The sequence below is a fragment of the Cheilinus undulatus genome, linkage group 4 (genome assembly GCF_018320785.1).
Source record: "Cheilinus undulatus linkage group 4, ASM1832078v1, whole genome shotgun sequence".
Classification (NCBI taxonomy): domain Eukaryota; kingdom Metazoa; phylum Chordata; class Actinopteri; order Labriformes; family Labridae; genus Cheilinus; species Cheilinus undulatus.
Genome location: NC_054868.1, coordinates 55541865 through 55558248, shown reverse-complemented (window position 1 = coordinate 55558248; position 16384 = coordinate 55541865). Strand labels below are relative to the sequence as shown.

The 16384-nt window shown below is 39.9% G+C and overlaps 1 protein-coding gene across 3 annotated transcripts in view; it reads right to left on the bottom strand.

The window, feature by feature from the left end:
* Nucleotides 1–16384, bottom strand: part of zbtb45 (zinc finger and BTB domain containing 45) — a 29845-nt gene that overhangs the window by 12376 nt on the left and 1085 nt on the right. The window contains exons 1-3 of one of the 3 annotated variants that reach the window (XM_041786374.1): nt 15567–15605; nt 8287–9612; nt 7788–7922 (exon numbers count right to left, since the gene is read on the bottom strand). In XM_041786374.1, the coding sequence (XP_041642308.1) occupies nt 7788–7922; nt 8287–9336 (1185 nt within the window). In that variant the 5' untranslated portion in view covers nt 9337–9612; nt 15567–15605. The other 2 variants (XM_041786373.1, XM_041786372.1) reach the window with 2 other exon arrangements.

Genomic DNA, 16384 nt, shown 5'->3' with positions numbered 1-16384 from the left:
GACAAACCATTTTGCTTCTTTTTTTTTTCTTCAGCATTTTTGCCACTTCTTATTATGACAGTTGATCTATTTTTGCCACTCTTTTTGGAACTTTTTGCAGCTTATAGCCCAATTTTGCTATTGTTTGGCCATTTTCCCAGCACTTTTAACCTCTTTTTACCACCTTTTAGTAACTTTAACCTCTTTTAGCCACTTTTCTGCCATTTGTGATTTGGCACCTTTCTGACACTTCAACCCATTTATGCCACCTTTTTGCCAATTTTTTTTGCCCACTTTGCCTTTATTTAACCACTTTATTGCCCAATTTTGCCCTTTTTATCACTTTAAACCCATTTTACCACCTTTGTACAACATTTAACCCTTCTTTTAGGCCACCTGAAATCTATTTTGCCACTATTTTGACACTTTCAACAAGTTTTTGCCAATTTCAACCTATTGTTTGGCCACCAATTTTCGTCCATTTCTTACTTTTTTTGCCTTTTGTTGCCCAATTTGCCATGTGTTTTTTTTTTTATAACTTTTAACTCATTTTTTCCACCTTTTGCCCGTTTTTGCTATCTCCATGATCCCCCAATTGGCTGGGCCCCAGGAAGCTCTCCCCTTTTTCTCCCCTTATAAGCCACCTTGACTATAACATTATTTAAAAAGTCTACTTTGCATCAATTTTAGTATGGTGTGCCTTGAGATTCTGGCTTAACCTTAGGTGTGTCTTGGGCAAAAAAGTTTGAAAACCACTGGAGTAGGGGGTGGATGTAGGGAGTAAGCAGGGCCTAGGGTACCGACTAGGGGGTAAGTAGGGTTGCTATAAGGCCCTGGTCCCAAGATCCTGTAAACCAGGTCTCTGGGTGTATTAATAAGGGTTAAAAGGCCCAGATAAAAGAGATGCAGTCGAGCATCGAGCACTGTGGCAGGTTGGGTCTCATAATGAATCCTCAGCAACCTTCATGCCTAAAACCTATGCATATGACTGTACATGTATAAATTCACTGTATGTCCACTTAGGGCCTCTGCATACAGATTTTAGCCACTTTTTTATAAGGCAAACAACCAAAAAGAAGTACCTCAAAAAGCACTTCCTTATTCCTGAAAATGCATTTTTCACTGTTATTTGGTGTAAAATCTCCTGATACTGATTCAGAAATATTTACCAAACTTTTTCCTAGAAATATCCTCATTTTGCCGCAGCATGATCATGTGACCAGGGTAGATTTTCTACATAAATATCTCTGATTTCAGACCTTACATTTCATTATCTCATTAGAAACATTATCATGTTAAGAATTTAGTCTTCTTGCTTATCAGGAGTCTTTGTGTTCTGCAACAAACAGGCATCACGTTTAAACATGAAACAGCTTCAGCCTCTTGTCTTCATCGTTTAGCTGCCTAAATCAAACACAGTATTTGCATAAAGACGCCTCAGCCTTTCATCAGTAGCAAACAAAACCCTGGCAATTCTTCAAGGGGCTGCTGCATCTTTCATGTGACTTATCTGCAAGTTAGTTTGTGATGTGAACATTATCTATGCATCATCTATACCAGGGTCATGGGGGCTGGAGCCAATCCCAGCTGTCACTGAGATAGAGGTGGGGTATACCTGGACCAGGGCTGACACATAGAGACAAACAACCAGACGCCATGTTTACTGGCAGTGTAGACTCTCCAGTTAACCTCAAAAGCATGACTGTGGATGGTGGGAGGACTCCGGAGTACCTGAGAGAATTTGCATAAAGAGATTACGCAAACTCCAAACAGAAAGGTCCTGATTCAAACCAGGAATTTTCCTGTTGAGGTGACAGCGCTAACCATTGCAGCACCATGCAGGAAACTTTGATTAAAAGTGATTAAAAGCAAAAAAGAATGAGGGATAAATCCTCCTAAAACTGGCTGGTCTCTGCGTCACCAAAGGAACTGACACTATTGTGAGGTCCATCCACATTTCTTTTATTTGTGCAATTTAAACAGTAGGAACTCTACTTCAGTTAAATATGACTACAGATCATAAGAGGTAGGGACGCAAGATGGACAAACTGAACCAATTTCATCTGAGAGAAAATGCTGACATACAAGGAGTGTTGCAGCAAAATAAACATTTTTAAAAACCAAAATCAATAAATGAACAGGTTTGATTATTTTAAAAGGCGTGGTAGTTAAGAGAACAGAACATTTTGACAAGCTAAATTAACAAAATTGTTGCCAATGCTTCTGTGCAGTTTAGACAGAGTGGAGAAATCTGTCTGCAATCTTACTACTATAATTGGCGGCGTGTCTGGATTTGCACGCTTTGCACCCACCGTTGCTCCGGTTGTCCTTGTTCCCTCTCAGAAGACATATTGGGTGTACTGGTCCGAAAATGGTGCCATGAAAAAAATCATAAATATGAAAGGATTTTCTTAAAAATCCCCAAAAGTTGTGCTGAGTCTTCATTCAGGGACTATGGTTGCGTTCCATTTCCCTCAGAAGTCAGAGCCGGGAATGACGTCACACCTGAGTTGAATGTGTTTCATTTTCTGTGAGTTCAAAAGAGTGAGCGACAGAGATGTGCAACTTGGCCTTTGTGTGCATTGGGTGAATGAGGGGTAGGGGTGGACTCTGATAATGATTCACACTGCTAGAGCAATTTTCGACAAAGCAGCAGGAACAGTCAGAACACTGAAAAACAACCAGACATGTTGAAACACGCCCATAGGGAAACGTATTTGGATAAGAACAAGATAAACAAGATAATGCAGGAGATGTGTCACATGTCGCTGTTAGTGTTTGAAATCATGTTAAATTGCTGTTTTTTCAATCAATCCTCCTGATCACAAACTTCTCAATCCCACAGACCATAATAATGAACTTTATAACATGCTTTTGTCCTTTTACAAAGGCCAATTGATGCAGACAGTGAAATATAAGCATGCATGTCCTATCTAGGAAATGTTCTTTCAGACATCTGTTTCAGTCTGTTGTTTTATTTTTCAACATTTTTAAATGAAAAAAAAAAAATCGTCTGACAATACAACTAATTATGTGAGTTTGTCTCAAATTTATTTATCTTATTTTTAAATTATTTAACTTTTATTTAACCAGGAAAAAAAACCTCATTGAGATTAAAAATCTCTTTTGCAAGAGTGTCCTGGCCAAGACAGCAGCACATTCAACAGTTATACACAAACACACGCAGTCATCAAACACATAAAACAAGAATTCAATACATTAAGATATTCCTTCCTTAACCCTCCGAGCCCTAAGCTGTTTTTATAACAACTGTGTCTCTCCTGGACTTTTTGTCTTAAAAAGCTTGTAAAACATCAACCCTGTGGTGCACAGTCAAGCTCTAAAGATCCTTTCTTAAGGAAAACCTGGACTTTAAGAATATGTGTGCTGCAATATTGTCACTGGAATTTTTTAAAAAGTAATGGGACTATAAAGATTAAAGAAATAACAAATCAGAAATTAAAGCTCAAAGATTTTGATGTATTAAACACAGTAAACATTAATGACTGAGGTTTTTTTGCACAAACTTGTCTTTCTATCTCTTTGGGACAAAGGATAAAAAATAGTTTTCAAAATATTCATATTTTTACAAAAAACGAAAAGTCCTTGCACTTTTGGGAATTGGAGTCACTATTTAAACTCTGAAGGACACGTCACGGCCTCTCTGTGTCTCTTTCTTTCGATTCTGAGTCATTCAGGCTCTCTTCTGCAGTTTCTAAGTCTGTGCACGTACTGTTCAGCAAAGCATGACTTGATGACAGAACAGTCTGTCACTGGTTGTTACAACCCAATCGAAATGCATTTTGGGATACAAAAAGACAACCTGGCGGTGGGCTAGCCAGCTAACTCCAGGAACAATCGAAAAATGGATTATAAATGGCTAAAAAGGCAGCGAATATCAGAGTCACTGGTGTGGATTTCTTTAAAAAAAAAAAAAAAAAAAAAAAAAAAAGCAGCGAGTCAGCCAAGTTCAAGGCTCGCTAGAGTGCCTACGATATGGGGTTCAAAGTTATTTAACTTTGAATAACACGTGTCTCTTCATGTAGTACATGGCAACACCACCGTCAGAGGATGCAAGAAAATATATTTCTCACTGCTTGCCTCTCCCTTGTCTTTCCTTATTCATGTCTGGATTAGTCTCTGAGGGTCAGACCTGGTGCTGAGGTCCTCCTTACTGCAGCATCATGCCGGATCCTCGGGCTCAGGTTAAAGTCAGCTGGGCTCCATTTAGCCCAGACAGTTCTGAGTCAGTTTGGAACTAGCTAGACAACTAAAGAGCCAGTGCTTTCTAAGATGACATTATGTTAGCTGATGGGTGTTCTTGTTCAAGCATGAATGTGGGTTTAGGTTCTAGCTTACTGTCACTGGGGTTTCATGAATATCTGGTCCTGATCACCCACATCTCTATCATGACTTTTCTGATTTATGTCTGAATCGCTAAGTTTGCATATGCATGGACTAAATAAAGGCAAACACTAAAACAGTTTAAAATAAAAGAAAAAGAAAGATTTAGAGCATTAGATAATGGAGGATGAGAATAACAAAGCTGATGTATTTTTAATCTGTGAGATGTTTTTGAATCCTGAAGTCTGCTGTGATAGCGTGTCTGCTCCACACCATGTGTCATGTGAACTGCAGAGTTAAACTGAACAACAGCCCCAAAAACAGAACATTTGTTTATCTGAGCAGAGCCGGCCAAATTGTTGATCACATGCTCTGCTCTTCAAGAAAAACACGACCCTTTAACCTCGTCAATTGAGCGGATTAATCCATTTCTGAACCGTCTGTCTCTGCGGCACTTTTGAGGGAAACACTGACAGGCAGAGCTGAATCCTTTTGACTGTGTGGCAGATGTTCCTTGTGTAGTCTGCAGGGTACAGCAGGCTGCGGCATAAATCCGCTCCACCATGTTCTTCCCTTTTACTTTAAGACTTGCGACAGAAATGCTGAGAATAAATTTCAGATAAAGGCAGATTTTTTTAAGTTTCTCTTCTGGAGCGAATCCTGAGCAAGACATTCTATAAAACCACAGCGAGTCTGCAGGATGCTACATGCTCTGAATGTTCCTTCTGTGAGCAGGGCATGATCAATTATTTAAAAGTCTAAAGAAAATGAACGTTACTTTTCTCATAAGCTTTAAAATATCACTGCTGGATTATGGGACAACCATTATCATGTCTAATAGTGAGATAAGGACTGTTAAACATGACCAATCAGTGATTTTTAAACATCTGCATCACATGCATTTATCTAACATTTGGAGATCTTCGAAAACCAAGCAATAATTCTAAATACACATGCAAAGACATTTAAATACATTTTATAATGTAAACAATAAGTTCAGTGTGTTTTTGGGGTGCTGCCCATTATTAAGGCTGAACAATCTCTATCGATATATCGAAAATATGAATATGCATCTATACATCTTATTTTACTCCCTTGTCTATAAGACTGCACAGAAATGTGGTAATTTCTTGACAAATTCCCTCTTTATCTCGGGAAAACCAGCAATGTTATTTAAAAACAAAAGGAGCAAAAAACTTGAGACAAACACTGGAATTTACTCGTCAAAATAGAAAACCTAAGAAACATCAATTTCACAGCATGTCCACTTGGGGCAAGAGTTTTTCCACTTATTCTGATTTTGATACGGTTTGTCTCAAAGAGTGCAAATTCCTGCAGCATTCTCCTAAAATAATAAAAACATTTTATAATAATTAAAAAGTATAATAATGACTGATTTGTGTGATTTTTTTGCAATTTCTGCACAAAGACAGTATATTTATAAATCCGTGTATAAAATGTGCAGCAGAACATCTCTGCTGCAAAAATATTTGAATTAAAAGCTTAAAGAGACACTGCACCGCCTGAAACATGAAACTAAAAGAAATTATTCAGCCCTGCCACTATGGCGAGCAATCTAGACAAAACCAGAGCAATAAGACATGCAGCACAGGATTCCTTAAATCTAATTTTTGCATGATCATGGGACAGCAAAATGAAGTTAAGCCTCAAAAATAGACCGACACTAGAGCTGAACAATACTGAAAAAATATCAAACTCTATTTTTTTTTTTACTTCTTCTGCTGTTTCATTATGATTTATGGCATAGATAATGTTTTATTTTTTTTTTCTTTTTAAATTGAACAAAAAAAAACTACAATTTTTAAGATAACCAAGGGCATAAACATGATCGATGAGTAAATTTTTTTTTGCAATTTCTGCAAAATACATATATATATACAGTGCTTAACAAATTTATTAGACCATCTGTCATATCTGTCTCAAAGACCATCCAGCATCATGAAGTGCTTTAATGCGGACTCTTTCATTTTCAGTCAGCTCTCCACGTTTTACCATTTTGAACAGGAATGAGGAATTTCAAACTGAATTCACTCAAATTTGAGCCGGCTCACTGGGCTTCTCTGAGAAGTTAGAAATGAATCAAGCATAACATCCAACCATTAAAACTCATTTTTCTGTTCAAGAATGCAAGTAAATAACTATAATTTGACATATTAATCAAGAAATATTAATGTGCTTTACTATGTTTTCAGTTTTTTTGTAAATCAGTAAATTTTAAAATTCATGGATAACAATAATAATTCTATTTTAGCATTAAAAATATCATTTGGGTTAAAGAGCTTCAACATATTGGTGTATTAAACATTGCAGAAACATGAAAAATGATTTAGGTAATTATCAGTGCTGTTAATTTAGGGCAGCTGTGGCAGAAACCTTACTTTGGTTAGGGTTAGGGTGGTCTAATAGATTTGTTAAGCACTATATATATATATATATATATACACATATATGTGTGTGTGTGTGTGTGGGTGTGTGTGTGTGTGTATAAAGGATTTTTGATACACTTTAAGAGACACTGCATCCTTCTGGAACATGAATATTGCAGAGGGCCATATTACAATTTTAAGAAATATGGACAAAAACCAGAGCAGTATAGCATGCAGCACAGGAATCCTTAAACCTAACTTTTGCATGATCATGGGACGGGAAAATGAAGTTAAAGCTTCAAAAATTGACCGACACTAGGCCTGAACAATACTGAAAAAATATCAAACTCTATTTTTTTTAACTTCTTCTGCAGTTTCATTATGATTTATGGCATAAATAATTTTTTAAATTATTTTTTTCTTTTAAATAAAAAACAACACTACAATTTTTATGATAACCAAGGCATAAACATGATCGCTGAGTATGTATTTTGCAATTTCTGCCAATAAAATATATATTTCTTTTTTTAAACGGTGTATAAATGTGCACCAGAACAGCTCTGCTGCAAAATATTTACATTAAAAAGGATTTTTGAAACACTTTAAGAGACACTGCATCCTTCTGGAACCTGAACATTGCAAAGGGCCATACTGCAGTTTCAAGAAATATCGACAAAATCAGAGCAGTATGGCATGCAGCACATGATTCCTTAAATCTCTTCCTTTCATGATCATGGGACTGCATTTTGTAAAATATAACTAAATGCAATTATTCTCACTCATACTGCAAATTCTATTAGAACTGTTGTATTGAAGGAAACAATCATCTTAATATTGTTCTCATTTTTAATAACAAAAACATTAACAGAAATGAGAGAAACTGGACTTTTTCCAAACTATTCTTGAAAACAGTTGATCCTCCAACGTTGACATGAAATTGCAGTAAGCTATACTGTGATTCGACCTGAATTTGAGCGTATTTCTCAGCCTTAGTTGAAGCTTCACTAATCACCCTGCACCATTACAAGCTAGTCTTTTTCACTGGCCTCTAAAGCTGCAGCTCTGAGTTCAACCCACCTGCCCAAAGCCTGCCATGGATTCCTGGGAGCCCTCCTGCTCTCCATCTCTTCTCCCATCCTCCAGCGCGTAGACGGTCCCATCTGGGTCCTGAACCCCTTCATCTTTCACCACGACTCCCTCTCCTCCAAGCACCTAGTGAAAAAACAGGTCCAGTTCAGGTTTAGGCACTCAGAAATGAGGTTCACAACAGTGCTGTGAGCTAAAAAGCAGCAGATGGTCTATTAGAAGTAAGCAGAGTGACCCTTCAGGTAGCCTCTAATAAGTTTAATGACCTACAGTAAACATGCAGAAGTCCATAGAACATCAGCAAGGCAATTACTGCTGAAGTTAACACGAGAGCTTCTCCTCGATTGTGCAAAGTGCAGAAACATCTCAGCGATATACGCCAATGCAGTACGAGAAGAGGGAAAAGCAGCAAAGGAAAGAAAAGAAAACCGTTGCAGCTCTGCATGCCTGAAAGCTGTAACCATGGCAACCCTTCCCCTTATCCCTCTACCTGGAGTCTGAGCGGCTGCCTCTGCTTGCGGCTGTGGCTCGCCCCCCTGTCTCTGTCTCCGTCTCTTCCCCGCTCTCTCCCGTCCAGGTCCTCCTCCTCACTGTAGCGGTCCATCCCCACCAGGTCATCAGAGAGGTCGGTTGTGTTGCCGCGGAGGCTGTCCCTGCCGATGCTGTCCACGCTGCCCACGCCGGAGCTGCAGCCCGCCGAGAGGTTCCCTGTGCTACTAGTGCTGGCTCCGTTGGCCGTCTGCGCCAACAGGTCTCGCAGCTTGTACCTGACGTCCTGAGTGCAGCTGGGGCTCTGCTTCATGAGGATTGTGCCGGCCCCGGGACCCATTCCGTCACCGCCACACATGGAGCCGGGGCCCATGTTTCCCAGGTCCATCAGACTCACGGTGTTCGCCTGCTCCATTGGGCCTGGGCCTCCCTCGCTGACGTTAACGCTCGCACCCCCCATCCCCCCGCCCATGTTGCTCGCCCCACATTCAGCCATGAAGTTAGAGAAGTTTGCATAACCTCCACCTGCGGCGCTAACGGAGCAGCTCCCACTGCCGCCTCTCTCCGTCCCTTTACTCCCACCACGCTCCTCTTGTTTGGGCAGAACTCCACCAAGCATTGCGCCTCCCGCTGCTGCCGCCGCCGCCGCAGCTGCTGCGCCCGCCGCCGCCTTCCTCTGAGAGATAATCTGGGTACACTCGTCGATGACGGTCTTGATCTGCAGGATGCTGGCGGCGGTGAGGATGCAGAGGGCCTGAGACTGCAGCACCACCAAAGAGCCGCTGTACATGAAATCCACCAGCTGCTTCACGGTTTCGGCGGGCACCAACGGCGGCACAGAGATCTCAGAGTGGCCCAGCAACAGCTTGTCCTGGAAGAAGGGGCTACCGGCTGCCAGGACGCAGGCGTGGGCGCGGAGAGAAGAATCATGAATCCGCACGGTCACATCGCAGAAGAGGCCCTCTCGGCGCTGGGTGCGCAGAGCTTCCAGCACGGACTGGCTGGAGTTGTGCAGGTGGATGTAGTGCACGGTCTCGGTGCCAGGAGGCATGGGCGGAGGAGGCGAGTCGCTTGGGATGGGGTGGGAGTGGGGATGGGGGAGGGGGGGTAGGTGTCTGGGGTTTTGCGTCAGCTTGAGGGATAAGGAGGACAGGGAGGGAAATGGGTACAGTGCATGGGCCACGGTGGGTCCGCGTCCCCCTCAAACAGTCATGAGTCTGATGGAAGTGTTTAAACGGCGGCGCTGCTGAGGTTACGGGTGGGAGGAGCTTCTGTGTAGTCCTGAGAGGGAGGGACGTCCACCAGTCTCTCTGTCGCTGCTTAAAACCTGTGAAATAGATCAGAACAATAATTCTATATGAATGTTTAAAATCCTCATATCGACAACAAATCAGGTATTTCAGGATATAGTTTCATTCTAAGGATGTTGGATTAAGCCAACAATGACAGACTTTCTTAAAATTTATTTATTTATTAGTTCTTCCTTTGTTTAAGGGAGAAACTTAAGGATTGTTTGTTGTCAAAAGTGTTATTGTTTGAGTATTTATTGGCACTTTATAAGGTTTTGCACTGTGTAACATCTACATCAGGGCAGGTAAGAGGTAGTTTACATCATTCTAAATCTGTGATATTTCTCCACTGTGGGTAAATCTGTCAAAAACAACACATCTGTATCTATTCTGCCTCTCAGCTGTAGAAAGCAGGGACCCCAGGGTTGGCAGAGAACACACTACCATGATTTGGTACCAGATTTAGGCAAGAAAATAAATTCTTGGACTAAAAGTATGGACTAAAATGTTTTTGAGTTTTCGTAGACTAAAACTAGACAAAAACTAAAAAAGGGTAGAAATGACTAAAATGTGACAAACTAAAAGACATTTCATCTAAAGACTAAAACTAAAATTACAAATAGCTGCAAAAATTTAAACTGGCCTGCTGCAATTTTCAAAATGTGAAGGTGCAATATTTCTTTGGCCTGAAATTTGTGTCAAAACACCAGTTTGAAACTTTCTTTTGCAGGAGAGATGTTATCTATGACATATCATGCAATCATTGATAGGCCATTTTTTAGAACAGTCAAAAAAAAGTCCTACCTTCTTATTTTTGTACTTTTCTGTCATCAATTATGAGAATGACAAAACCCGTTAAATGTAACAAATCACATCAATTAGGGCTGAACGATTTTGGAAAATAATCTAATTGCAATTTTTTCCCCCCAATATTGCAACTTCAATTTGATATACGATTACTCCTTAACTTTCTTATATTCCTTAACAAGGGCTGAACAAACATTTTAAAGTGTCTAATTCTGTTGATTTCGAGTCATATTGCAAATTGGATATGATTGTTGTATTGAAGGGTTTGGTCATTCTTTTATTCAATAAGAAAAAAAGTACAAAAATGAAGGAGGTGGAATTTTTTGGAGACTATTCTAAAAAATGGCACCTGTATCAATCAGAATTTAATATTTTTAAAGAACTGTTCAGCTCTAGTTTAGGAATAAATGAAAGTTAAGGAATAACATGGATCAAATCATAATATTAGGGGGAAAAATCACAATTAGATTATTTTCCAAAATCTTTTAGCCCTATTGAACAATTCCTCGGTTTAATATATATTTTTGTACTTAAGGCTGTGAGGAATTCCCAAACAGTTCAAATAAACATACAAAAATGTAAAAGTGAAATCAAAATAAATACATAAAACTACGATTATATACAGATTTTTTTTTTTTCCATTTTTAACTGCACCAATGTAAAATATTTTATGAACACAATAATTAGAAGAATTAAATTAGAAGGATAGCAAAGAAAGAGAGGAATATGTTCGAGGACAGTCACACTGACCGACGCGTTTACATTGGTTTATTCTAATGCCAGTATGAATGTAGTTTGAGCCTCCTACATAAAGAAGTCACACCCACCTGCTTTACCTACAAATACGGTATACTGGAATCTCTTTAAGATATTGCTCTGAATCTGAGACACTGAGACAATTTTCATTTACCCAACACACTTTTTTCCTTTTAAAGTATTGATTCAAGCCCTGTTTAGGCACCATCTAAACTTAAAACAAAAAGTAAGGCAATTTGTGTTTGGTAGGTTATTCCTTTGTTGTAACAATGCTTCTTGGTAATAAATCTTATACCGTTGGAAAGCCTGTTTATTACCCTTTAAATGACGCCACATTTGTAAGGATCATGCATTTGTGGGATGAGCAGCAGAGCTGAGTATGTGGGTTACGCCCATGAAAAATGTGCCAGATCTTCTCTGCCAATGCCAAACAGCTGATTCTGCTGTTGCTACTGACTCTTGTTTTGAGCCTCTGGTACCCCCAGGGTCAGTAGATGTCTGCTTCAAGAATCAGCATGCCACGTTTGACTGATCTGGATAGGGCCCGTCGGTTGGGCAACTTCAAGCTGGTGTTCTGCAAAACCAAATTGCGGCATTATTTGGAGTGAACCCTAGTGCCATCTCCAAACTGAAGACCAAGTTCCATATAACGGGGAAAGGCCGCAAAGTGGGCGTCCCAAGAAGACCACACCCCAAGAATACTGTTTTCTCACCCTGTCAGCAAGAACTCTATCCTCCAAGACGACAACACTCGCCCCCACAGAGCGGGGTTTATCAGAGACTACCTCCAGAATCTGGGAGTGGAGAGGATGGAATGTCCTCCCAGCAGTCCTGACCTTTAACCCCATTGAACACTTGTGGGATCAGCTTGGGCGTGCTGTTGGTGCCAGAGTGACCAACACAACCACGTTGGCTGACTGGAGACTAATGCTGGTTGAGGAATGGGATGCCATCCCACAGCAGTGTGTGACCAGGCTGGTGACCAGCATGAGTAGGAGGAGCCAGGCTGGTGACCAGCATGAGGAGGAGGAGCCAGGCTGGTGACCAGCATGAGTAGGAGGAGCCAGGCTGTTGTGGCTGTGATTGGTTCTTCTACTGAGGCTCCTGTTTGTTAAATGAATAAATTGTTAAATTGTCAATATGTCTTGTTTCTTCAAATTTCAATCATCCAATCCACCAAACACCAAACAAGAGTCAATGGCAAAATCAGCTGTTTGGCATTGGCAGAGAAGATCTGGCACATTTTTCATGGGCGTAACCCACATACTCAGCTCTGCTGCTCATCCCACAAATGCATGATCCTTACAAATGTGGCACCATTTAAAGGGTAATAAACAGGCTTTCCAACGGGATAAGATTTATTACCAAGAAGCATTGTTACAACAAAGGAATAACCTACCAAACACAAATTGCCTTACTTTATGTTTTAAGTTTAGAAAGTACTGACACAGCAGTGATATCAGATAAAACACTAATGATACCAAACCCTAATCAGGCCAGCCTAGCCTAGAACATGTAGGGATAGGAATTTTCCTGCACCAGAATATTTCCTTTCATCTGAAGCAGACAAAAAACAAGATAAGCACTGTAAATGCATTCTTCCTTGAGTAAACACATCCAGTGATGTAGAACTGAAAGACATTTAGATATTCATAATGTATAAAATGTATTTTAACAGTTCAGAGGTAATCATGAGCACGACAATAACCTGTTGACAGATATAGAGCTCTGTATAACACAAAATACTAATGATAGCTCTTATTAGGACACTTACAGTCATGGACGAAAATATTGGCACCCCTGGAATTTTTCCAGAAAATACACCATTTCTCCCAGAAATTGTTGCAATTACAAATGTTTTTGGTATACACGTGTTTATTTCATTTATGTGCATTGGAACAACACAAAAAATCCCCCAAAAAAGACAAAATTGACATAATTTTACACAAAACTCAAAAAATGGGCCAGACAAAATTATTGGCACCCTCAACTTTATATTTGGTTGCACAACCTCGGAAAAAAATAACTGAAACCAATCTCTTCCTATAACCATCAACAAGCTTCTTACTCCTCTCAGCTGGAATTTTGGACCACTCTTCTTCTCCAAACTGCTCCAGGTCTCTCAGATTTGAAGGGTGCTTCTTCAGCAGCAGTTCTGAGATCTCTCCATAGGTGTTCAATGGGATTTAGATCTGGACTCATTGCTGGCCACTTCAGAACTCTCCAGCTTTGTCTCCAACCATTTCTCGGTGCTTTTTGAGGTATGTTTGGGGTCACTGTCCTGCTGGAACACCCATGACCTCTGACCCAGCTTTCTGACACTAGGCCCTACATTGCGGCCCAAAATCTTTTGATAGTCTCCAGATTTCATGATTCCTGTCACACAGTCAAGGCACCCAGTGCCAGAGGCAGCAAAACAACCCCAAAACATCCTTGAAGCTCCTCCATGTTTGACTGTAGGTACTGTGTTCTTTTCTTTGTAGGCCTCATTCTGTTTTCTGTAAACAGTAGAATGACGTGCTTTTCCAAAAAGCTCTACCTTAGTCTCATCTGTCCACTAAATGTTCTCCCAGAAGGATTGAGGCTTACTCAGGGACATTTTTGCAAACTCCAGTCTGGCTTTTTTCTGTCTCTTTGTCAGCAGTGGGGTTCTCCTGGGTCTCCTGCCATAGCGCTTCATCTCATTCAGATGACCACGTATGGTCCCAGCTGACACTTTTGCACCCTGAGTCTGCAGGACAGCCTGAATCTGTGTGGAAGTTGACTGAGGATGTTTATCCACCATCCCAACTATCCTGCGTTGCATTCTTTTGTCTGTTTTTCTCTTCCGTCCACGTCCAGGGAGATTAGCCACAGCTCCATGGTTATAAACTTCTTGATTATATTACACACAGTGGACAAAGGAATCTCAGGATCTCTGGAGATGGTCTTTAACCTTGAGATTGTTCATATTTTTACACAATTTTGCTTCTCAAGTCCTCAGACAATTCTGGGCTCTTCTTTCTCTTCTCCATGCTTGGTGTGACAGCACAAAGGTCGAGTCCACTTTTATACATTCTAACTGGCTCCAGGTGTGATTTTTAAATTGCCAGCACCTGTTACTGCCACAGGTGAGTTTAAATGAGCATCACATGCTGGAAATAAAGTGATTTACCCACAGTTTAAAAAGGGTGCCAAAAAATTTTTTTCTGGCCCATTTTTTGAGTTTTGTGTAAAATTGTGTCAATTTTGTCTTTTTTCTTCTGATTTTTTGTGTTGTTCCAATGCACATGAAGGAAATAAACACGTGTATACCAAAAACATTTGTAATTGCAACAATTTCTGGGAGAAATGGTGTATTTTCTGGAAAAATTCCAGGGGTGCTAATATTTTCGTCCATGACTGTATTAGACATTAACAGAAATAAAGCTGTGGTAGGTTCTGTTTGGAGAGCCATAAACTTGATGGTGCAGCTGTACTTCCTGCTGTAGTTTACATAGAAGCAGAAAATGTCATATCTGCCAATAACAGTAATTACTTATAAATGACTATCTACTCTTACCAATGTCATGCCGTCAGTATTGTACATCCCTTTATGATTTGCCATCAGTAAATGTCCAAATACTTCATGACTCATGCATCTAAAATGAAGAATTTTCTTTTGTCCTTTCTCAGAATGGCTGTAATGTGAACATCTGTGCTTTGTATGGTAAAGAGATTTTTCTGTATCGGAATTCTTCACAGTTAGTCGCCATTTCGTTGCTATGCGTGAATCATTTACTGAACAATCAATAAAGATGTCAACAAGCAGGCTAAAACCCTTAAAAAACCGTTAAATGTGTGTTTTCTGCTCAGGTTTGTTTCGTTTTAAGCCGACTCCTACAGCCGTGACTCAAAGTGACACAGGTGACAATGAAACACTCCCTCATCAACCATCGAACAAGGCGCGTGCATCTCCTAGAACACCTGTTTTGGACAAATGACAGCACGTGCCTCCTCGGGTCAGTTTATTCGGCTATTCCGCTCCGTGGGTGGCCGGTACCGAGACACCGAAGATAACGTCGGTTGTTAGCTGTTGTAGTCAGACGTCTGGACTGTGAGGTAGAGTTAGCTGTGAAATAACAATACCGTGTAACGGGAATATAAGTGACAGTTCCGGTAAATAGGTTACTGATCAGCCGACGTTAGCTCCAGCGACAAGCGACAGGTTAACGGGTGCATGCTAAAGTTAGCAAGCGTTAGCTGTTGACATTAGCCGTTCAGCTCCCGCACGGAAATATGCACGTAATGGTGACACTGACCCATGCAAATGTGGACAACAACATCGAAGAAACACAAACCTACATTGTTCAATACCGACTGGAAACTGGCGACGTGTCTAGCATAACACAATAGTAGCTTTGCCAGCTCGCCCCCACGCTCCAATACAATGCTAACCTAGCTAGATTACCATAGAGAGATGCAAGTAGACGCCGCTGGAGGGCTTCTGACAGACGGCTGGTCGGGCGCCATATTGGAGGGGGGAAGAACAGACGTTTTACAATGAATGCAAGTCTGTCAGAGTTGCGATTTGTGGAAGCCAAGTTCCACGACTTTAAAAAGAAAAAGGCAATTATAAAAAAAATAACTACAATAAGGACTAATAGAGTGATAATGAGAAGGCATAATTAGAAGATGGAAAAGCACAATAACGACGAAAGATGCAAAATTATGAGACGAGTAAAATAATAAAGTCAAAATAATGAACTGAAAGAAGTCAAATTCTAAGATGAGGCAAAAATGGCAGGTAGAACTGCAGACTTTAATCAAAATGGGGAGGGGGTAATGAAATGTAATGATTATGAGCTCAAAAGAAAACAATTATGAAAGTAAAAATTATGTTAAAATAATCTGAATTCTGAATTTTTAAAAATCTAATGTTTTACTTATTCACTAACCAGAAATTCTCAAAGTTTTAACTTTTTATCTGTCAATTATGGCAAACTAAATGCATCTCAAAATGTCAACACTAATAATTTACACTTCTCTCATCAATTAGGCCTGTTGAATTTCTTTTTTTTTTTTTTTTTTTTTTGACTTTCTGTTTACTAATTTTGATCTTTTCCTTCAAAGTTTGACATTTTTTTGACGGTTATAGCTTGTCTCAAAATGTTGACATTTTATCTCACTATTTAACTATTTTATCTCACTATTTAACTATTTTATCTCACTATTTAACTATTTTATTTCACTATTTTTACTTTCTATCTTTCATAATTTTGACTTTTG